This window comes from Oncorhynchus clarkii, chromosome 4 (genome assembly GCF_045791955.1).
Source record: "Oncorhynchus clarkii lewisi isolate Uvic-CL-2024 chromosome 4, UVic_Ocla_1.0, whole genome shotgun sequence".
Taxonomy (NCBI): domain Eukaryota; kingdom Metazoa; phylum Chordata; class Actinopteri; order Salmoniformes; family Salmonidae; genus Oncorhynchus; species Oncorhynchus clarkii.
In genome coordinates, this window is record NC_092150.1 from 11933768 (window position 1) to 11956890 (window position 23123).

A 23123-nucleotide genomic window follows, 5' to 3' on the forward strand; every position below is an offset into this window, starting at 1 on the left:
AATTTGGCCGTGTAGCATATCTCTTTCTCTCTTTTTCACTCCGTCTTTCAGTCTCTTCCCGATCTCACTGTCTGGGCAGAGGCTAAAGGGTCCAGCTTTCTGTCTTACCTACATACAGTAAAGAGATCATGCAGGGGCGGCCCAGTCCTAAAATGATTGCCAAACTCACCCGCACGCCTTCCGTCACAAGCTCATTGGACTCATACCACTCGGACCCTACTTTAGGAAGCTGGTGCAACATGTATAACCATCCAGTTAAGTTTAGGAGAAAGAATATTTTTTAGAATAGTGGATTCTAGATTACAAGGGGTCAAAGTTAAGAAGGTAGAATATAGACATTTGGCTATCATAATCCTGAATGTTTATTGTATCTTAATTTCCTTGTAAGGCTGAAGTATTCAATGTTTCCATTGTCTTATCATAGGGATAAGTGATATGGGAGTTGTTCATTCTCCAATAAGTCTCATTACTGATATGAGTAGATGGTTTTATTTCTCCCGTAGGAGATTGCAGAGAAATTATGTCATGCTGAATTGAATGACTATGTGGATGCAATTCATACCATCCTAATGCCTGTAATAGAATGCAACGTCATGTGAAGTGCACAAGTAAGTACTATATTGTTGCACAGGAATCTTTGAGTTGGCATTTCAAATTGCTCATATAGAATTTTCAGATATTTTTATTGAAGACAATTCAACCCTTTTATCTCATGGATACGTGCCCTGGTCCGTGAGTTGCCGGTAAAATATTTGATTGTAATCACTTGTCTTTCTTCCTTTTTGTCCCTGCAGGGATGCCATATGCCGCGTTAAGATAAAGACCAAGACGACTGTGTTGAACATGCTAAAGCGATTGGACAAAATCCGGTTTCGGGGCCAACGGCCGGATGTGTTCCTGGATCTGGGTGAATCGCCCAACACATCTGACACTGAATGTAGCGAAGAGATCCTGATGAAGCCTAAGCCCTTGCTTAAAATTAAAGACACTGAAGAACTGCAAGACCCTGTGAGTGCTCCTGTAAGTGAATATTGGTATTATAATATAACCACAGAAATTGTATCTCTTCAGACTCTTCACTTCCCCTAATTCTCTCTCAAACAAAATATTTCTTTGTTTTGCATTCCTAATCTAGTTTCTTCCAGATCACTTCATGAAGTCCACCCACTCGCCATCTCGAGGTGCCGCCGCCAGTTTCGGGGGAATTTTGCCCATAATGTCTTCCTTTTGACATTTATGCAAACCCCTTTCTGTTGATTTAGTCCACTCAAGGATTGAGCGAAAGCTGTCCAATTGCTGTCTGCGTCACTGCAGGCCTTAGTCAGACTAGAGCAGACCAGGGCCTAGCCGCAGCGTACTACCGGCCAACTCAACTTCGCTTAGTGCATGAGAAGAACATGTATTTTTCTATTATCTTATTTCATTTGTCTGCATATTATTGTGCTTTCATGTTCTTATTTTTTTGAGCGAGGTTGACGTTTGAAGATGGAGAAATATCTTTCATTTCAAGCTATTATTTCAAACAGATCAAAGTTATGAGTCATTTGATCACGTCATCACACACTATTTAGTTACAAATTGAACTTTAATTAAATGGGTTGACTCTTCACATGATGATTTCACTGAACAACAAAAGATAGGAAATATTGAATGATCCCCAATGATCCATCGCATCTCCCAAAAGCGTTTTCAACATACATCTGTAAAACGATAGCCTAGAAACTAAAGCTGTGGTTGTCTTCCTCTCAGGCTTCCATGTCTCCTCCCTGGACCACAATGTCCACCTCTTGAACGTCAGACTCTGACTCTTCACTGTCACTTTCCAACCTTGTTGTAGATGGCTCGTTGTCAGGCTCAAAAAGTCTCAAATCTGCCTAGATGGCCGCCAATTTTTCAACCCTTGTATTGGTCAGCCTGATGCGTGCTTTGGTGTGTGTGTTCCCAAACATGAACCAGTTGCTCTCTGAGGTGGCTGATGTTGGTGGGATTTGTAGGATGATCGAAGCAACGGGAAAAAGCCTCAGATCCACGGTCCCTTCCAGCAGGTAGCTGATGAGATGTTGGCATGACTGCCGTATTGCATCTCCATCCCAAAGCCCTTGCTTGGAAGTGTACTTCGTCAGACTGCCAAGAACCTTGTCCTCATCCAGACCAAGGTGGTGAGACACGTTAGTGATGACACCATAGGCCTTGTTGATCTCTGCACCAGACAGGATGCTCTTGCCAGCATACTTGGGGTCCAACATGTACGCTGCAGCATGTATGGGCTTCAGGCAGAAGTCTTCACATTTTTTTTTTGTATTTCAGAACTGAAGTTTCCTCTGCTTGGAGAATCAGTGAAGTGAGCAGGGCAGTAAGGATTTATTCTCTTACTTCTGCAAGCAGAGTCTGAACATCAGACAGGATGGCATTGTCTCCCTCAATCCGTGCAATGGCTACTGCTACAGGTTTCAGGAGTTTCATGCTGCTTACCACTCTCTCCCAAAATACATCATCCAAGAGGATAATCTTGATTTGTCTGTCCATATCAGCATACTGTGCTTGGAGAGACTCCTTCCCCTCCAGGAGACTGTCAGACATGATGACAAGACCACCCTAACAGGTGTTGCTGGGCAGCTTCAATGTGGTGCTCTTATTCTTCTCACTTTGCTTGGTGAGGTAGATTGCTGCTATAACTTGATGACCCTTCAAATACCAAACCATTTCCCTCGCTCTCTTGTAGAGTGTATCCATTGTTTTCAGTGCCATGATGTCCTTAACAAGCAGATTAAATGCATGAGCAGCACAGCCAATGGGTGTGATGTGAGGCTAGGACTCCTCCACTTTAGACAAAGCAGCCTTCATGTTTGCAGCATTGTCTGTCGCCAATGCAAATACCTTCTGTGATCCAAGGTCATTGCCTTCAGCTCATTTGCGATGTAGAGACCGGTGTGTCTGTTGTCCCTTGTGTCTGTGCTCTTGTAGAACACTGGTTGAGGGGTGGAGATGATGTAGTTAATTATTCCTTGCCCACGAACATTCAACCACCCATCAGATATTATTGCAATACATTCTGCTTTCTCTATGATTTGCTTGACCTTCTTTTGAACTCTGTTGAACTCTGCATACAGGAAATGAGTAGATAAAGCATGTCTGGTTGGAGGGGTGTATGCTGTGTGAAGAACATTCAGAAATGTCTTCCAATACACATTGCCTGTGAGTATCAGAGGTGAACCATTTGCATACACAGCTTGAGCAAGACAAAAAAAACTTCTGATACCAGGAGGGACATGAGCTGTTGCTATCGATAAGGTGTCTGATTCATCATTTTCACCTCAAATAGAAGTAGAGGGACTTTTGTCAGAGGTTGCTTGTTGTGAGCGCTGAGGGAACTTTATGCACTTGGCCAGATGATTCTGCATCGTTGTTGCATTCCTCACATATGATTTGGCACAGTATTTGCAAATATTCACAGCTTTTCCTTCTACATTAGCTGCAGTGAAATGTCTCCACACATCAGATAGTGCCCGTGGCATTTTCCTGTAAAGATACGAAAACGAATCAAATTCCATGTACAGATAAAAGTTAAGTAGTTTGATTAAACAACTCCTTTGTAAGATAAATGTTTTAAAATGAAACATGCATGGGAACGGGTGAATTTAACACTCCTCGGTTAGCAGGCTCAAGCAAGCTAAAACCCACATGGGCTTAACTTCCCATGGAAAATTTCCAGAAAAATTCCAGAAATTTACCAAAAAATGTCCAACCCTTTGCAACCCTACACCAGATCTTATTCAGGGACTTCATAGCAAAGCTGGTGAATGCATATGCACGCACCACTTTTCAGTTTTTGATTTTTTTTGAATTTTTGGAAACAATTTGGACAATTTTGTGTATGTCCATTACATGATATCCAAATAAAAATCCATATAAATGACAGGTTGTAAATCAACAAAATAGGAAACATGTCAAGGGGCTGAATACTTTTGCAAGGCACTGTATTTACCTCCACAGCAGGCCTATTTTAACAATGAAAATGCTTTGTCTAAAGTCATTGCTACATAGCCTACAAGGGTAGACCATTAAATTTGACATTTTTATAAAATAGAGTTTTTGAGTGCGCCCCATTTTAAATAATAATAATAAAAAAAATGACATACAGGTAGTCTACACACTTTCAGACGTAGCTCAATCCAAGTGGCGCTACAGAGGCTCCATGTGTAGCAAGTTAAGTGGGAGATTTCTAATCAATGCAAAATGGAATCAAAATTACAGAATTACATTGGCTAAATGAGAAGGATTAGGCTACAATGATCAACCAACAGGTAGGCATAGCAGGCCAAATCAAATCAAATGTATTTGTCACATACACATGGTTAGCAGATGTTAATGCGAGTGTAGCGAAATGCTTGTGCTTCTAGTTCCGACAATGCAGTAATAACCAACGAGTAATCTAACTAACAATTCCAAAACTACTACCTCATACACACAAGTGTATACGTACATAAAGATATATGAATGAGTGATGGTACAGAGCAGCATAGGCAAGATGCAGTAGATGGTATCGAGTACAGTATATACGTATACATATTAGATGAATAATGTAGGGTATGTAAACATTATATTAAGTAGCATTGTTTAAAGTGGCTAGTGATATATTTTACATCAATTCCCATCAATTCCCATTATTAAAGTGGCTGGAGTTGAGTCAGTGTGTTGGCAGCAGCCACTCAATGTTAGTGATGGCTGTTTAACAGTCGGATGGCCTTGAGATAGAAGCTGTTTTTCAGTCTCTCGGTCCCAGCTTTGATGCACCTGTACTGACCTCGCCTTCTGGATGATAGCGGGGTGAACAGGCAGTGGCTCGGGTGGTTGTTGTCCTTGATGATCTTTATGGCCTTCCTGTGACATCGGGTGGTGTAGGTGTCCTGGAGGGCAGGTAGTTTGCCCCCGGTGATGCGTTGTGCAGACCTCACTACCCTCTGGAGAGCCTTACGGTTGTAGGCGGAGCAGTTGCTGCGCCTTCTTCACGATGCTGTCTGTGTGGCTGGACCAATTCAGTTTGTCTGATGTGTACGCCGAGGAACTTAAAACTTACTACCCTCTCCACTACTGTCCCATCGATGTGGATAGGGGGGTGTTCCCTCTGCTGTTTCCTGAAGTCCACAATCATCTCCTTAGTTTTGTTGACGTTGAGTGTGAGGTTATTTTCCTGACACCACACTCCGAGGGCCCTCACCTCCTCCCTGTAGGCTGTCTCGTTGTTGTTGGTAATCAAGCTTACCACTGTTGTGTCGTCCGCAAACTTGATGATTGAGTTGGAGGCGTGCGTGGCCACGCAGTCGTGGGTGAACAGGGAGTACAGGAGAGGGCTCAGAACGCACCCTTGTGGGGCCCCAGTGTTGAGGATCAGCGGGGTGGAGATGTTGTTACCTGCCCTCACCACCTGGGGGCGGCCCGTCAGGAAGTCCAGTACCCAGTTGCACAGGGCGGGGTCGAGACCCAGGGTCTCGAGCTTGATGACGTGTTTGGAGGGTAGTATGGTGTTAAATGCTGAGCTGTAGTCGATGAACAGCATTCTCACATAGGTATTCCTCTTGTCCAGATGGGTTAGGGGTTAGGGCAGTGTGCAGTGTGCAGCCTGTAATTTGTCGCTGTTTAACTCGTTTTGTTGTACTTTGTTGCACTTTTATGGGGTACATATAATTAACAGTAAGGTCTAATTTACACAGATGGAATAAATTAATGTACATTAATAGGGCCCATTTCTCAATTAGCAGACTTAGTGAATTGGGTCACTGCTTCTCTGGGTAATGGTGCGAGGGATGGTTTTAATGTACTCCTATTACTACATTTTACAGAGCAGACGTGCACTACTTTCCCATCGTAATTGCACTCTCAAAGTAGCCTTAAATCTGGCCTAGATATGGCATATTCTAAGCTAAAATAGAGTTTGGAAAATATGTGCCGTATGCAATCATTGATTAACATCATGTAGCAGTTTCTACCTACACACTGCCTTATCGGTGCTCAGACGTTCATGTTGAAGACAATTGTATGAATGGAATGTTTTGTTCTGGTTGTCATGTTAAAGGTCCGTAAGGGATGTGTGTCTTGACATGTTTCACAATGTCTGTCAATATTCTTCTTGTGTCAGTCATTGTTTCTAACTTGTTTCAGTGTAATAGTGGAAGACTGAGACCTGGCTTTGACGAGTCTTATTCATTAATAAATTACACAGTACGTTGTAGTACAGTAGCGAATTATAATATCCCTTGTCGAAACGTACTAGCTTTATTCATCTGAGAGGAAACCTTTTAATCAGAGCTGGGCTTGTGGTATCTTCCTCTCCCACTCATCGTTACTAAAGTGCTCTGATTTCCCACCTTCTGACACAAGCTGTCTTTGCTTATTCTTATTCTTATCCCCCTGCTGAGAGGATCTGAAATAAAGTCATCTAGATGTTTTCCTCCCCTCTTTTTGAGTAGCACAGTACCAAAACGAGTTACTATCTCAATGTAACTCTGTGGCTATCCTTGTGTACTTTCACAATATTCTTAGTTTCGCTCGCTCTCGCTCTCTCTCTCTGTGTTGGGTCATGATTCAGATGATAGGCTGCATACACAATTACACTGCAGTTTGAGCTAGGCTGGATGGTGCAGGGAGAAACTGCAAGGTGAAATGGAGTCTTCTGCAGTCAGCGTGCCTGCATTTATCTATGTGTGTGTGAGAGTTTTGAGGTGCTGTGTGCAGGTGTTTTGAACCAGAGTCTACAGTAGCTCACATTGGCAGGGAGGTTATTCTTCTCTCCTCACTGCGTGTTCTTGTGTGTGTGTGTGCCCACATCCAGGCTGGTCCGGGGACACTTGCTATGTCCGCAGCCATCCAGGACTATCAGAGGACGGAGACAGATGGACTCAATGAGGTGAAAGGCCACCTGGAAATTGCCTTACTGGAAAAGCACTTCCTACGTGAGTATTTCACATTTTTTCAGTCTAGGTTTAAGGAGAAGTTAGTAAAACCTCTAGCAGTAAGGTTTTGATTTGCAAAAAGGGAAAATCTCTTCACATGTTTGTTGATTTAGCAATACACAAAGCAGCTTTGGATATCTGTCTTTCATGTCAAGTTGTCTGTTAGTTGGTGAACCCATTAGGATGTGTGTGTAAATGTAATTGGACTCGCCTTCAGGGCTTTCCTAGCTGCAGAATTGCATTTGCTCATATAGCCCTCTTATATCTGGCTTTTTATATTAGATCAACTTTAGCTTAGTATGATCAATGACCTAGCTACAGTACTATCTGTGAGTGACTATAGTCCTATATAAGAATGGGCACAGTTATTCAAATATCCGAACAGTATTTGATTACTTGGTAGTGTTCATTTTTTAGAGAGAAAAAAAATATAGGCCTATTTTAACAATGAAAATGCTTTGTCTAAAGTTACCTGTGACATTGCTACGTAGCCTACAAGGATACACCCTTAAATTTGTCATCTTTTTAAAATAGAGTTTTTGAGTGCGCCCCATTTTAAATAGACCGATAATACCGATAGTCTACACACATTTCACACGTAGCTCAATCCAAGTGGCGCTACAGAGGCTCCATGTGTAGCAAGTTAAGTGGGAGATTTCTAATCAATGCAAAATGGAATCAAAATGACAGAATTACATTGGCTAAATGAGAAAGATTAGGCTACAATGATCAACCAACAGGTAGACTGTTTCATATGAATGGAGTATTGGCTATCTAGCTTCTTTACAACAATTTGATGTTGCATCTATTACGAATATCCGGATATCCCAAAAATACCATGATATTATTCAACACATTGAGGAGATGGAAGTGGTGTGTGGCCTTCATTTGTCCTCAGCCCTCCTCCATCTGGGATGCAGGCTGTATGTCAGCAGTATGGGCTGGTGGCTGGTTCTCATTGCAGAGCCCATTGTCCTCTGTCTAGCACCAAAGGGTACTAATGGAAAGAGTGCAATCGCCAAATGTACTGTAGCTGCTCTACTGAAGCACATGTGTATATAGTGAGTCTTTTTCTAATAATCAGATTTCCAAAGTTGGTACTGAAGTTGATTATCCAATGACTGTGAGATGAGCAGTTTGTAGATTTGTAAAGGGATTGCTGTTTGTCTGCCTTGTTTTGAGCCCTGGCCCTGTTTTGCCATGAGCCTTCAGGGAGGTGATCAGTGATTGAGTAAATTGAGTAAATTATCAGCTTTGTCCTTTTCTGCTTTGATGAGTCGGTCATTTAACAATAATATATGCCATTTTGAAGACTCTTTTTATCCAAAGCGACTTAGTCATGCTTGCATTCATTCAAATAACATTTTATTGATCACATTTAGTAGAAACAATTCTGATGCTCCATATGTGACCTCAGTCTGGACGCTCCGATTGTTAGCACATTGTTAGTTGTTGTTGTGCCGTTACCACAACAACAACTACACAAAATTGAAAGGAACAGTGACAGGAAATGAGAATTGAGTATGTGTGATACTTCAGAGGCTACATCAATGTGAATGCACACATCTGATAGGGGTCACATGTAAAACTGAGTGTGGACAGTCAGGAAAAAAATATCAGATATGGAAAGAAAATAAGAATTGGGTTCTTAGGGTGTCGGCATGCGCAGGAGATTAGCCCTATGATGATCAGAAAATAGTGAAACACACACACACTCATTGAAAGGAAGTCTAAGAAGTGGTAGATCTGTGATGTGCTATTTCTATGCTTCCTGCTAAGTTTTTAGTGCATCTTTTACTTTCGGTTTTGTAAACCAGCTAAAAATACAATATTTTTGGTTATATGGAAAAGATGCATTCGAAAAGTATTCAGACCCCTTCCCCTTTTCTACATTTTGTCACATTGCAGCCTTAAACTAAAATTGATTTACATGTTTTTCCTTATCAATCTTCACACAATACCCCATAATGACAAAGCGAAAACAGGTTTTTAGAAATGTTTACAAGTGTATTAAAAATAGAAAACAGAAATGTCTTATTTATATAGGTATTCAGATCATTTACATTGTTTCCATTGATCATCCTTGATGTTTCTACAACTTGATTGGAATCCACATGTGGTAAATTTAAATTAATTGGACATGATTTCGAAAGGCACACACCTGTCTATATAAGGTCCCACAGTTGACAGTGCATGTCAGAGCAAAAACCAAGCCATGAGGTCGAAGGAATTGTCCATAGAGCTCCGAGACAGGATTGTGTCGAGGCACAGATCTGGGGAAGGGTAACAAAAAACGTCTGCAGCATTGAAGGTCCCCAAGAACACATTGCCCTCCATCATTCTTAGAGGAAGAAGTTGGGAACCACCAAGACTCTTCCTAGAGCTGACCACCTAGGAGGTGTCCAATAACCCAATGGTCACTGTAACAGAGCTCCAGAGTTTCTCTGTGGAGATGGGAGACCCTTCCAGAATGACAACCATCTCTGTGGCACTCCACCAATCAGGCCTTTATGGTAGAGTGGCCAGACGGATGCCACTCTTCAGTAAAAGGCATGACAGTCCTCTTGGAGTTTGCCAAAAGGTATATAAAGGACTCTCATGAGAAACAAGATTCTCTGGTCTGATGAAACCAAGATTGAACTCTTTAGCCTGAATACCAAGCGTCACGTCTGGAGGACACCCTGGCACCATCCCTAAGGTGAATCATGTGGTGACAGCATCATGCTGTGGGGATGTTTTTCAGCGGCAGGGACTGGGAGACTTTTCAGGATCGTGGGAAAGATGGACGGAGCAAAGTACCGAGATCCTTGATGAAAACCTGCTCAGGACCTCAGACTGGGGTGAAGGTTCACCTTCCAACAGGACAACGACCCTAAGCACACAGCCAAGACAACACAGGAGTGGCTTCTGGCGAGTGGCCCAGCCAGAGCCCGTACTTGAACCCGATTGAACATAAACTCCCCAAATACAGGTGTCAAATCAAAGGTTATTTGTCACCTGCGCAGAATACAACAGGTGTAGTAGACCTTACAGTGAAATGCTGAATACAACAGGTGTAGTAGACCTTACAGTGAAATGCTGAATACAACAGGTGTAGTAGACCTCACAGTGAAATGCTGAATACAACAGGTGTAGTAGACCTTACAGTGAAATGCTGAATACAACAGGTGTAGTAGACCTTACAGTGAAATGCTGAATACAACAGGTGTAGTAGACCTTACAGTGAAATGCTGAATACAACAGGTGTAGTAGACCTTACAGTGAAATGCTGAATACAACAGGTGTAGTAGACCTTACAGTGAAATGCTGAATACAACAGGTGTAGTAGACCTTACAGTGAACTGCTGAATACAACAGGTGTAGTAGACCTTACAGTGAAATGCTGAATACAACAGGTGTAGTAGACCTTACAGTGAAATGCTGAATACAACAGGTGTAGTAGACCTTACAGTGAAATGCTGAATACAACAGGTGTAGTAGACCTTACAGTGAAATGCTTACTTACAGGCTCTAACCAACAGTGCAATGTCTAAGTTAAAAAAGGTATTAGGTGAACAATAGATAAGTAAAGAAATAAAAACAACAGTAAGAAAGACTGTGAGAAATAACAGTAGCGAGGCTATATACAGACTGGTTAGTCAGGCTGATTGAGGTAGTATGTACATGTAGGTATGGTTAAAGTGATTATGCATATACGATAAACCGAGAGTAGCAGTAGCGTAAAAGAGGGGTTGGTGGGTGGCGGGACACAATACAGATAGTCCGGGTAGCCAATGTGCGGGGACACCGGTTGGTCGGGCTAATTGAGGTAGTGTGTACATGAATGAAGAGTTAAATTGACTATGCATATATGATAAACAGAGGTTAGCAGCAGCGTAAAAGAGGAGGGAGGGGCACAATGCAAATAGTGCGAGTAGCCATTTGGTTACCTGTTCAGGAGTCTTGGAGGTCCAAGACTTGGCGCTCCTGTACCGCTTACCATGCGGTAGTAGAGAGTCTATGGCTGGGGTCTTTGACAAATTTTAGGGCCTTCCACTGGCAGCTTAGCCCCAGTGATGTACTGGGCCGTACGCCCTACCCTCTGTAGTGCCTTGCGGTCGGAGGCCGAGCAGTTGCCGTACCAGTCAGGATGCTCTCTGTTGCAGCTGTAGAACCTTTTTGAGGATCTGAGGACCCATGCCAAATCTTTTTAGTTTCCTGAGGGGGAATAGGCTTTGTCGTGCCCTCTTGGTGTGTTTGGACCATTCTAGTTTGTTGGTGATGTGGACACCAAGGAACTTGAAGCTCTCAATCTGCTCCACTACAGCCCCGTCGATGGGAATGGGGGCGTGCTCGGTCCTCCTTTTCCTGTAGTCCACAATCATCTCCTTAGTCTTAGTGATGTTGAGGGATAGGTAGTTATTCTGGCACCACATGGCCAGGTCTCTGACCTCCTCCCTATAGGCTGTCTCGTCGTTGTTGGTGATCAGGCCTACCACTGTTGTCGTCTGCAAACTTAATAAGGGTATTGGAGGCGTGTCTGGCCACGCAGTCGTGGGTGAACAGGGAGTACAGGAGGGGACTGCGCATGCACCCCTGAGGGGCTCCAGTGTTGAGAATCAGCGTGGCAGATGTGTTGCTACCTACCCTCACCACCTGGGGGCGGCCCGTCAGGATTCAGTTACAGTGGGAGGTGTTTAGTCCCAGGATCCTTAGCTTAGTGATGAGCTCTGAATGTACTATGGTGTTGAACACTGAGCTGTAGTTAACAAATATCATTCTCACGTAGGTGTTCCTTTTGTCCAGGTGGGAAAGAGCAGTGTGGAGTGCAATAGAGATTGCATCATCTGTGGATCTGTTGGGGCGGAATGCAAATTGGAGTGGGTCTAGGGTTTCTGGGATAATGGTGTTGATGCGAGCCATTACCAGCCTTTCAAAGCACTTCATGGCTATGGATGTGAGTGCTACAGGTCTGTAGTCATTTGGGCAGGTTACCTTAGTGTTCTTTGGCACAGGGACTATGGTAGTCTACTTGAAACATGTTGGTATTACAGACTCAATCAGGGACATGTTGCAAAAGCCGCACACAAGCCTAAGATTGCCAAGCGAGGGCTGGAGTGGTGTAAAGCTCGCTCCCATTTTACTCTGGATCAGTGGAAATGCATTCTCTGGAGTGATGAATCATGCTTCGTCATCTGGCAGTCCGACGGACTAATCTGGGTTTGGCGGATGCCAGGAGAATGCTACCTCCCCGAATGCATAGAGTCAACTTTAAAGTATGGTGGAGGAGGAATAATGGACTGGGGCTGTTTTTTATGTTTTGTGCTTGGCCCATTAGTTGTGGATGAAAATCTTAACGTTACAGCTTACAATAACATTCTAGACGATTCTGTGCTTCCAACTTTGTGGCAACAGTTTGGTGAAGGCCCTTTTAGCATGACAATGCCCCCGTGCACAAAGTGAGGTCCATTCAGAAATTGTTTGTCGAGATCGGTGTGGAAGAACTTGACTGGCCTGCATAGAGCCCTGACCTCAACCCCATCGAACACCTTTGGGATGAATTGGAATGCCAACTGCGAGCCCAGCCTAATTGCCCAACATCAATGCCAGACCTCACTAATGCTTGAGTGGCTGAATGTAAGCAAGTCCCTGCAGCAATGTTCCAGCATCTAGTGGAAAGCCTTCCCAGAAGAATGGAGGCTGTTATAGGAGCAAAGGCGGACCAACTCCATATTAATGCCCATGATTTTGGAATGAGATGTGCGACGAGCAGGTGTCCACACACTTTTGGTCAGGTAATGTATACAACAGCGGTTTAGATGGTACAATGATTCTCTAGTCTACACTATACTTGCTTATTTTGTCACAGACTGAATTTTAGCAACTATTAGAATTTTGGCAACCAGGAAATTGCGGTGTGATTTCGGCATAGTGCATCTTAAAAGTTAAACATACCCGACCGCAGTGATGTTTACACACATGAACAGCACACACTGCATTGCTGATCAATTGAGGCCAATCTGCTCCGCGATCAATACATTTGTCTAACAGACAGTCCATTTTGTGATATCATCACCCTCTACAACTGCACATACAACAGTGTTGCCTAACCTTTTGAGATGGATAACATTCACATTGCTTTAGTGTTTGTATTTGAATAGGTTTTTGATAATGTTTACCATTTCCCCTAAATAGCTTGGATTTCACACTCGCAATCTGTCATTTTACACAACCTGCCACAGGAAGAGCCTCACAGAGAGAGAGACAGAAATGTGTATTTTCTATTATTTTTCCCCCTCCTTGCTGTCTTGATATGAAAATCCTAGAGTGACCTCCGCACTTCACAAAATTGTAAATAAAATTTGGCACTTCACAAGAAATAATCATGTAGGGAGGCGATCATCCACTTTTTGAGGGGCACCAACAGTGTGTGTGGGCGCGCATGCTCGCTCGTCCTGAGGGCTCTGCAGCGGGGGGAGGACATGAAAGGTCAGACCCGGACCTTCTTACTGTGCCAGTAAATAAAAACAGTGGTTATTAATAGAGGATATCATTTAAGCTACTCCACTCTGAAGAAAGGCAGCCAGGCATTGAAGGACCATTGGGTGTCTCTTTTCTGGTCCACTGGTACAGTAACTGGAGGATAGCAGTAGTACGAATGCTTTCTTCTGTAGTATTCTATATGTCCACTCCCTTGCTCTTGGTAATTATTAACCTATGCTGGCTAGAAACCACAATGCATTTTTATAGTCTTCGAAGCCAACCTCGTCTGTTGACACGCTTGGTCGTGTGTAGAAAGACGCCTGAGCAGAGTCCCTACTTCCCCCTTTTTCAGGGGTTGAAAATACTTTCTGCTAAGGGTGGGACTAGTGTAACCAGGGCTACACCTTCAACAGTGGCGTAGAATGTGGTCGTTATTTTAGATGGGGTAGTAGCATTATCAGATGTTATTTATGGATTATGTTCTTGTAAGCATTGCTAGTAAAGTATCCCAGGTTCTTTTGCACTTTTTATATAACAGCTTGCCCCCAGAGATATTAGGGGATGTGGAGTGGATAACAAGTAACTGTCCTTTGGTGCCATGAGGCAGAACCAGTTAGGATGGTTTCCAGGTTCCTCTGCTAGTCTCTGGCTCCAGGCCAGAACAAAGGGAGAGTCACATCAGCCCACCTCCTCCTGTGTGACATTGTGAAATGCCTGGGTGAGGTTGCATAGCGATACCTAAGGAATCTCCAGGCTGGCCTGAAGACGTTATCCCACTCGCTGTTTACTTGTTGTGAAGCATGGCAGACAGCTCAGGTTTCTCAGGGGAAAGTATTTGGGTGTGAAGTGATGCTGCATTTCCTGGCAGGCATTGGTCTGTTGACTCACATGTTTATACCCACTGTAGGCCTATCTGTCAGACACTGATCCTGGGACAGTTGGTCATGGTTGTATGATTTTTCTCCTGTCATCTACCGCCAATATGTTACAATACATAGCTTTATGAATGAAGTGAAGACCTCACATAGAACACTATTGTAATTCTACCTAGTAGAGCATTACAGGCTAGATACCGAACTCTAACAAGCCTGTGTAACGGTAGTAAAAAACTTGTTTACCCTGTTGGCCAGTGTTAAAGATACAGCACCTCCCTTAACATACCAGTAGGTGTCCAGTGAAACTGACAGTTGGACATTTACTATACTATGATAAAAGACGAGAGCGACCTCAACAGCGTGTTGGAGACATGAAGAAAAATTGTCTTGTGTTGGCAGCTAGCCAAAACAAGGCACTGTGAGATAGCAGAATTCAGAAAGTTGGAGATACGTTTCAGTTATATTAGAAACTGGGTACAACCACTTTAAAACCAACCGCTGGCTCAGAAAAATCTGAAGTGAGATTAAATGTCTTAGATATGGGCCTATTTGGCTACTAAAACACTCGTTGTTGTAGAAACATACACAGAACTGTGGTAACTGAGTGCCCTGTCCCCCCGTCCAGAGGCTTGGCCAGGCATGGGAAGCCATGCATGTGATAATGAGAGGATGCTCTCTGGCACATTGTTAAATAAAGGTCTCTATGCAAATGTTTGACTTACATAACTAGGTTATCCGGGACATACATGGCTTCCTATTCTCCCTCCTGGCTCTGCAGCAACCCCAGCAGCTACTGGTTAGCAGGTTAGCATGCCGTGCGGTACTCATTCAGAAAAAGCAGTCTGTTTCTATATGACTGAGGTGATGACCCGAAAAAGCCTTGTACAGTTGGGCTTTTTGGGGGCCAAACCCATTGGAGAAGTTGAGAATTGGAGGCTAAGAGGGAGAGCTCGTCTTTTAGTGTGGAGGACACTGCCTTAATGTTGCTAGACCCCAGGGACAGTAGCTGCTGCCTTGGCAGAAACTAATGTGGATCCTTAATGAAATAGGAATACTTCAACACACTCCAGTTTCACATCTGAGGAGAATATCTAATATCTATACTAGCCATGCATTTATTTCATCCACCTTTGATTGGATAGTTAATTAATGTAGTTTTCTTTCGTGAACATCGTTTCACTCATCAAGAGGTAGGCCAGAACGTTCTCTCTTTAGAAACCGTTTTTTTGGTTTGATGACGGGTCATATTTGAAATGGATTCAACATGTCAGTTACGTTCCGTACATTCACATACTTCCATGCGATGTGATACCAGGAAGAGGATGTGGTTTACCCCAGTTTCATGGTGGCCCAGTCACAGTTGATGTAGCAGGAAACAAACGATACATTAGGATGTGGATGCGCTAAAGAGTAAGAACCTGTTTTCTGCCTTCAGATGACTCCTACCATTCAGATGTTTAAATGAAGAACGATCACCTAGGCCTTGATCAGCTCCTTGGTTTCTGGGCTGAAGTCATCGCTTACAAGACGGTTGGGAATTGATGTGAACAACTGGGCTTTTTGCTCTTTTGTGTGAAGCTGTGGGGAAATCCTAAAACAGTAACTATGACGACAGGAGAACTTAGCCATGATGTCAATATCCTGCTAAGGTGGATGGGCGGCTATGCTCAATTTTGTTCCTCATTCATCAAGGAGAACACTTGAATATTTATAACTTGCAAACATTCCGCAGAGGGCGTAGGTTGTGTTGCTATGGTGGCAGATTTTCCAATTAGCTTGATGTTGTGTGGTAGGTACAGGAAATATCTGAAAATGTATATTTTCCAGCTGTGTACAAAATGTGAATGTAATTTCTTATTAGCATGTTTTTATAAGGTAATGAACTGAATCATCCATTGTAGAGTGAATTTCACTAGTCATGTGAAAATAATCATTTTTGTAATCTACAGTTGATGTCGCAAGTTTCCATACACTTAGGTTGGAGTCATTAAAACTCGTTTTTTCAACCACTCCACACATTTCTTGCTAACAAACTATAGTTTTGGCTAGTCGGTTAGAACATCCACTTTGTGAATGACACAAGTAATTTCTCCAACAATTGTTTACAGACAGATTATTTCACTTATAGTTCACAGTATCACAATTCCAGTGGGTCAGAAGTTTACATACACTAAGTTGACTGTGCCTTCAAACAGCTTGGAAAATTCCAGAAAATGATGTCATGGCTTCAGAAGCTTCTGATAGGCTAATTGACATAATTTGAGTCAATTGGACGTGTACCTGTGGATGTACTTCAAGCCCTACCTTCAAACAAAGTGCCTCTTTGCTTGACATCTTGGGAAAATCAAAAGAAATCAGCCAAGACCTCAATTCTGGTTCATCCTTGGGAGCAACTTTAGTGTCCCAGAGCTTTTTGGAGTTTTTGTTTGAAGAAGCTAGCCTTTGCTTTCCTAACTGCCTGTGTATATTGGTTCCTGACTTCCCTGAAAAGTTGCATATTGCGGTCCTATTCGATGCTAATGCAGTACGCCACAGGATGTTTTTGTGCTGGTCAATGGCAGTCAGGTCTGGAGTGAACCAAGGGCTATATCTGTTCCTGGTTCAACAGTTTTTGAAGGGGGCATGCTTGTTTAAGATGGTGAGATAAGCACTTTTAAAGAATAACCAAGCATCCTCTACTGACGGAATGAGGTCAATATCTTTCCAGGATACCCGGGCCAAGTCGATTAGAAAGGCTTGCTTGCATATGTGTTTTAGGGAGCGTTTGACAGTGATGAGGGGTGGTCGTTTGACCACAGACCCATTACGGACGCAGGAAATTAGTCGGTGATCGCTGAGATCCTGGTTGAAGACGGCAGAGGTGTATTTGGAGGGCAGGTTGGTTAGAATGATCTCTGAGGGTGCCCGTGTTTACGGATTTGGGGTGGTAGGTTCCTTGATAATTTGTATGAGATTGAGGGTATCAAGCTTGTATTGTAGGATGGCTGGGGTGTTAAGCATGTCCCAGTTTAGGTCACCTAACAGCACAAGCTCTGAAGATAGATGGGGGGGGCAATCAATTCACATATGGTGTCCAGGGCACAGTTGGGGGCAGAAGGTGGTCTATAGCAAGCGGCAACGGTAAGAGACTTGTTTCTGGACAGGTGGATTTTAAAAGTAGAAGCTCAAATTGTTTGGACACAGACCTAGATAGCCTGTCTTACTATCTCTACAGTAGATTGCAACTCCGCCCCCTTTGGCAGTTCTATCTATTTGGAACGGCAGGGTAGCCTAGTGGTTAGTGCGTTGGACTAGTAACCGGAAGGTTGCAAGTTCAAACCCCCCGAGCCGACAAGGTACAAATCTGTCGTTCTGCCCCTGAACGGGCAGTTCCTAAGAACAGTTCCACTGTTCCACTGTCATTGAAAATAAGAAATTGTTCTTAACTGACTTACCTAGTTAAATAAAGGTAAATAGTTAGGGATGGAAATTTCTGGGTTTTTGGTGGCCTTCCTAAGCCAGGATTCAGAGACGGCTAGGACATCCGGGTCTGAATTCACCCAACTTATTGTGGAAAGCTTGTGGAAGGCTACCCAAAACGTTGGACCCAATTTAAACAATTTAAAGGCAATGCTACCAAATACTAATTGAGTGTATATAAACTTCTGACCCACTGGGAATGTGATGAAAGTAATAAAAGCTGAAATAAATCATTCTCTCTACTATTATTCTGACATTTCACATTCTTAAAATAAAGTGGTGATCCTAACTGACCTAAGACTGGGAATTTTTACTAGGATTACATGTCAGGAATTGTGAGAAACTGAATTTAAATGTATTTGGCTGAGGTGTATGTAAACTTCCAACTTCAGCTGTAAATGATACACAACAACAATGATAAGCCTCAACCCCTGTATCATTCTTTTAGCTTGGTCAGGTTAGAAAGTGTCTCTTTAAAACCCTTAGCCTATATTTTCGGAGTCCTCGCTGAAATCTAATTAACATAATACAAATATCCTCATCAAAATCCGTCTGTTTAAGCTAGAGATCTTTTTTTGCATGGTCTGCGTTTCAAGCCACCGTATCCACCGATATTCTCCCTTCCGTATCTGCGGTGAAAGGTGGCAGAGCTAGAGCGGTGTTTGTTGGACCATGGGACATCACAAAAATTGTTCCTGTTACGAAACGTCTAGCGTCCGAACAGTTTACCCTACAAACTATTATGATCCTCTATTGACAGATTAGACTCTCACGGACGCCATGGTGCTGTAGGACGCCCACAAGACTTGTCTGAAGGTCCCCGTACCGTTTTATAAAAATGAATGGAAGTATATATCTAGATAGTTTAGTGCCTAAAATAAAGTGATAAATGAATGGGGGAAAAATGTTTTAATAGTTTTTAAAATTACATTGTTTCCTGATCTTTCTTATATCTCTCAGATATAGGACCGACACTTCAGAACAGTCTTCTTTTAGATTTTTTTTGGGGGGGGGAACTATCTGTTCCATGTATTGAATCTGTTATTCAGTGGGTTTCTATTGGCTAATAGCCTTAATGCCAAATTCAGTGTTTCATCCAATAAATGTGTGTATATATATTTTTTTCTACAATAAGTGGTCTTAAAAATCTAAATCGACTAGCTAAATAATCCTTGGTATGACCATCTTTAAACAATTCCATATGTTAGCTTAGAACCCCCCCCCTCCCCTCAAGCTTAGAGGGTTAAGACTGTGACCCTCGTTGCAGCAGGCTCTAGCTGTATTGAATTATTAACCAGGCTGCTGTTGTCCCAGGTAACCTTGTGGTAAGCTGGTAACAACACTAAGCTGTTATAACAGGCATGCAGTCACTTTCAAGCTCCGGTGTTGCTCAACCTAGAACTTTGCCACCGGTATCAATCATTCCCTCTAGTAGGTCCTTTATCACTTTATTGTGCTGTTGAGCTTACGAGGTGAACTTTCTCCCAGTACAGTGAAGAGATTGGGGGCCATCCAGTAGCTGCAAATACTAGCTCTTTCTAATTTCTCTTTCTCCTGCACTAACTCTTTCCTCTCACCTGTCCTCTCCTCCCCCTCCTCCTTAGTATCTCTCTCGGCCTTGGTCTTATTTTTCACTAATATCTCCCTCCATTATTTTACACCTCTTCTCTGTCCCCCTCTCACCAACTGAATCATGAGATGCAAAGTGGACCAGAGTTGGCCTATACGTCACAGTTGACACATTATGGAATGGGTTCATGAGAATGTTCCCTTTATAATGCCAACCGCTAAAGGAGCGGACTCGTGAGAAGTAGGCCATTTTAAATCATGAGAAGTAGGCCATTTTAAATCATGAGAAGTAGGCCATTTTAAATCATGAGAAGTAGGCCATTTTAAATCATGAGAAGTAGGCCATTTTAAATCATGAGAAGTAGGCCATTTTAAATCATGAGAAGTAGGCCATTTTAAATCATGAGAAGTAGGCCATTTTTAAATCATGAGAAGTAGGCCATTTTAAATCATGAGAAGTAGTCCATTTTAAATCATGAGAAGTAGGCCATTTTAAATCATGCCACACATACTGGAGATGCCTTGCCTGACCAAATCTGTTCTGCAGAGGTCCAATCTAACGTCTTGCTGACACTGAAGGACCACAAGCTGGTCTGGAAGTGACTGGTTTTTTTTTAGCCTCCGGCCCGTGGTGTTCTCCTCGGTCAACTAACTGAGTGACCAAGACGGTTGACATAGTTGGTACCCTGTTGCCTACCAGTCTACCTCGTTCTAAACCCACCGTTTTAAAATCCAATCAAATCATGATTTATCTTGCTGATTACAGAAGTACAGAATGAGAAAGAGTCTACTTGAGAACATTGTTTTCTGTGAGAACCGTGTTCTACTGTGGTCATGGGGGGAACATTCCTTATGAAAAGGACATTTCACTCTGTCTACGGTCTTAGTTCAATTACAGTGATAAAGTAGATTTGAGGTGTTCTCTGGCAGAACTCTGTGCTACATACATTTGTAATGACTTACAACCGGTTCTGAATGAGACGAGGTTTACTTCATCTTCCTTCCCCCTCTCTGCTCGGTCAAATAACATCTCAATGATTTGGGGACTGTAAACATAATTATGGCCAAACATCTGTTCCAAGGGCTAGGCAACCCAGTTCAGCTTGTACTTATTTTAGTACCAACCATATCTGATTCCACCGGTAACCTCATCAACTGTGCTAATTGATCAATATCGGTGACTTAAGATTGACAAGTTTGGACAGGTGCCTGTGGCAGTGACTCACGAAGACCTAGGTGGCAACAGTCGGAAATATGTGTTGGCTGAGCCAAACTTATGGGCTTTCATTGCTCTATTTTTCAGAGGAGGAGTTGAGGAAACTTCGAGAAGAAACCAATATAGAGACACTGAAACATGAACTGGAGAAAGAGAGATCGAAAAGGCTGGACTTGGAACAGAAACTGAACTTAGAAGTTCTCAAAACGAGGTAAGAGGCGTGTGCGCAGACGCTCTACTGCTGGCTTCCGTGTGTCGGCCCCTGTGTGTGTCGGCCCCTGTGTGTGTCGGCCCCTGTGTGTGTCGGCCCCTGTGTGTGTGAGCGGAGCGTTCCCGATTTGACTGGAGCGCTGAGCGAGATTTCCAAAGGCTGGAGCGTTGGCCTTCTAGCCCGCTCCAATTTCGCTCCAGTAGCGCTCACATCATGAGCTCAGGGCATGCCCGGCCCAGCGTGCATTTGTAGTCTACTTGTGTGCTGTTATAGCCCCTTGCTTTAGCTAATGTCATGGAGTTCGCTAAATATTTTCATAAAGAAACTGCTAAAACACACAGGTGCAAAATCGAAGTGACTTCCGAAGATGAGGACCAAGTGGGGGAGTGCGGTGATGAAATGGCCATAACAAAAGAATCATTGTGGAATCTGAAAAGACAGTTTCTAAAGAAAGGAACGAGGTGGGTAGCTAATTAATAGATAATTGTGTCAATGTACCAAACTATTTATAAACATAAAATCTGTTCTCTTAAGTTCCCTTCATTTTTGTTCTATCTATACAATAGGCCGTAATAGATTTTTTTTTGTCCCAATAATCCTGGAATATTCCAACTTTCAAGGAGCTTTCCGTTTTGATTGAATTATACAAACCTAGAGGCCTATAAATAATTTAAAAAACATGCATCCCTACCCAGCCTGGCAAGCTTGGCCAAAAGGGGTGTTTAGCATCACGAGCGGCTCTACAAGCGTGGAGAGGATATTCTCCACTGCTGGCTGGCTCTCCAGGAACCATCGCATGAGCCTGATGCCACAGACTCTAAAAATAGATTCAAAGGCAAAAATGAGTAATAAGGCATTTAAAAAAAAATGTGTATTTCATTCTAAATAAGTCACAGCTGATATGCACAATTTATAGACCATAATGATTTAATACAACAAAATGTTTTTTAAATGCTGAGCGCTTAATGTCCCTGACTCCTTACCAGCCTCGTGTCACAATGTATTTCTTTGTAAGCTATAGGCTTGAAATAATTGAAATAATATAGCCTGAATAATTCATTTGGTTCTTTCTTAGGCTCCTTGTCTGGCTCCTGACCTATTTAGAGTTGATATGCTGTTTAATATGACATGTAGCCTATTTGAAATGATGAGCTCTTCTTACATTCACCTTTTCATGTTTATTATAATACTTTTCATTTGGTTTCAATACTTCAAAACCAAATGGTAGGTCCAAGTAGTCACAAAAATAGATGGTTACATTGGGATTTTTAAAGAATAGAGCGGGAGTTAATTTTCCTGTGAGTGAGGAGCGGTATTTAGTGGAGCGGTATTTAGTGGAGCGGTATTTAGTGGAGCTCCATGAGCGATGAGCGGGATTTACAACCGCTCAACTCAAAATCAAATCAAAGTTTATTTGTCTGTGTGTGTCGGTCGGTCCCTGTGTGTGTGTGTGTGTGTGTGTGTGTGTGTGTCGGTCGGTCCCTGTGTGTGTGTGGGTCGGTCGGTCCCTGTGTGTGTGTCGGTGTGTGTGTGTGTGTGTGTGTCGTTCGGCCGGTCGGTCCCTGTGTGTGTGGGTCATTCGGTCCCTGTGTGTGTGTGGGTCTGTCGGTCCCTGTGTGTGTGTGTGTGTGTGTGTGTGGGTCGGTTGGTCCCTGTGTGTGTGTGTGTGTGGGTCGGTCGGTCCCTGTGTGTGTGTGTGGGTCTGTCGGTCCCTGTGTGTGTGGGTCGGTCGGTCCCTGTGTGTGGGTGTTTGTCGGTCCCTGTGTGTGTGTGTGTGTGTCGGTCCCTGTGTGTGGGTCGGTCAGCCCCTGTGCGTGGGTCTGTCGGTTCCTGTGTGTGTGTGTGTCGGTCGGTCGGTCGGTCGGTCGGTCCCTGTGTGTGGGTCGGTCAGTCCCTGTGTGTGTGTGGGTCTGTCGGTCCCTGTGTGTGTGTGGGTCGGTCGGTCCCTGTGTGTGTGTGGGTCGGTCGGTCCCTGTGTGTGTGTGGGTCGGTCGGTCCCTGTGTGTGTGTGGGTCGGTCGGTCCCTGTGTGTGTGTGGGTCTGTCGGTCCCTGTGTGTGTCGGTCGGTCCCTGTGTGTGTGGGTCATTCGGTCCCTGTGTGTGTGTGGGTCGGTCGGTCCCTGTGTGTGTGTGGGTCGGTCGGCCTCTGTGTGTGTGGGTCGGTCGGTCCCTGTGTGTGTGGGTCGGTCGGTCCCTGTGTGTGGGTGTTTGTCGGTCCCCGTGTGTGTGTGTGTGTCGGTCGGTCGGTCCCTGTGTGTGGGTCGGTCAGTCCCTGTGCGTGGGTCTGTCGGTCCCTGTGTGTGTGTGTGTCGGTCGGTCGGTCGGTCGGTCCCTGTGTGTGTGTGTGGGTCTGTCGGTCCCTGTGTGTGTGTGTGTCGGTC

General features: G+C 43.6%; 1 protein-coding gene across 12 annotated transcripts in view; it reads left to right on the top strand.

Moving 5' to 3' along the window:
* LOC139406437 (GRAM domain-containing protein 4-like) overlaps positions 1-23123 on the top strand; it is a 53308-nt gene that overhangs the window by 7968 nt on the left and 22217 nt on the right. For 5 of the 12 annotated variants that reach the window (XM_071149011.1, XM_071149014.1, XM_071149008.1 and 2 more), the window contains exons 2-5: positions 795-1020; positions 6830-6950; positions 20619-20742; positions 21084-21203. In XM_071149011.1, the coding sequence (XP_071005112.1) occupies positions 795-1020; positions 6830-6950; positions 20619-20742; positions 21084-21203 (591 nt within the window). The remainder of the gene's footprint in view (positions 1-794; positions 1021-6829; positions 6951-20618; positions 20743-21083; positions 21204-23123) is intronic. The other 7 variants (XM_071149017.1, XM_071149019.1, XM_071149015.1 and 4 more) reach the window with 3 other exon arrangements.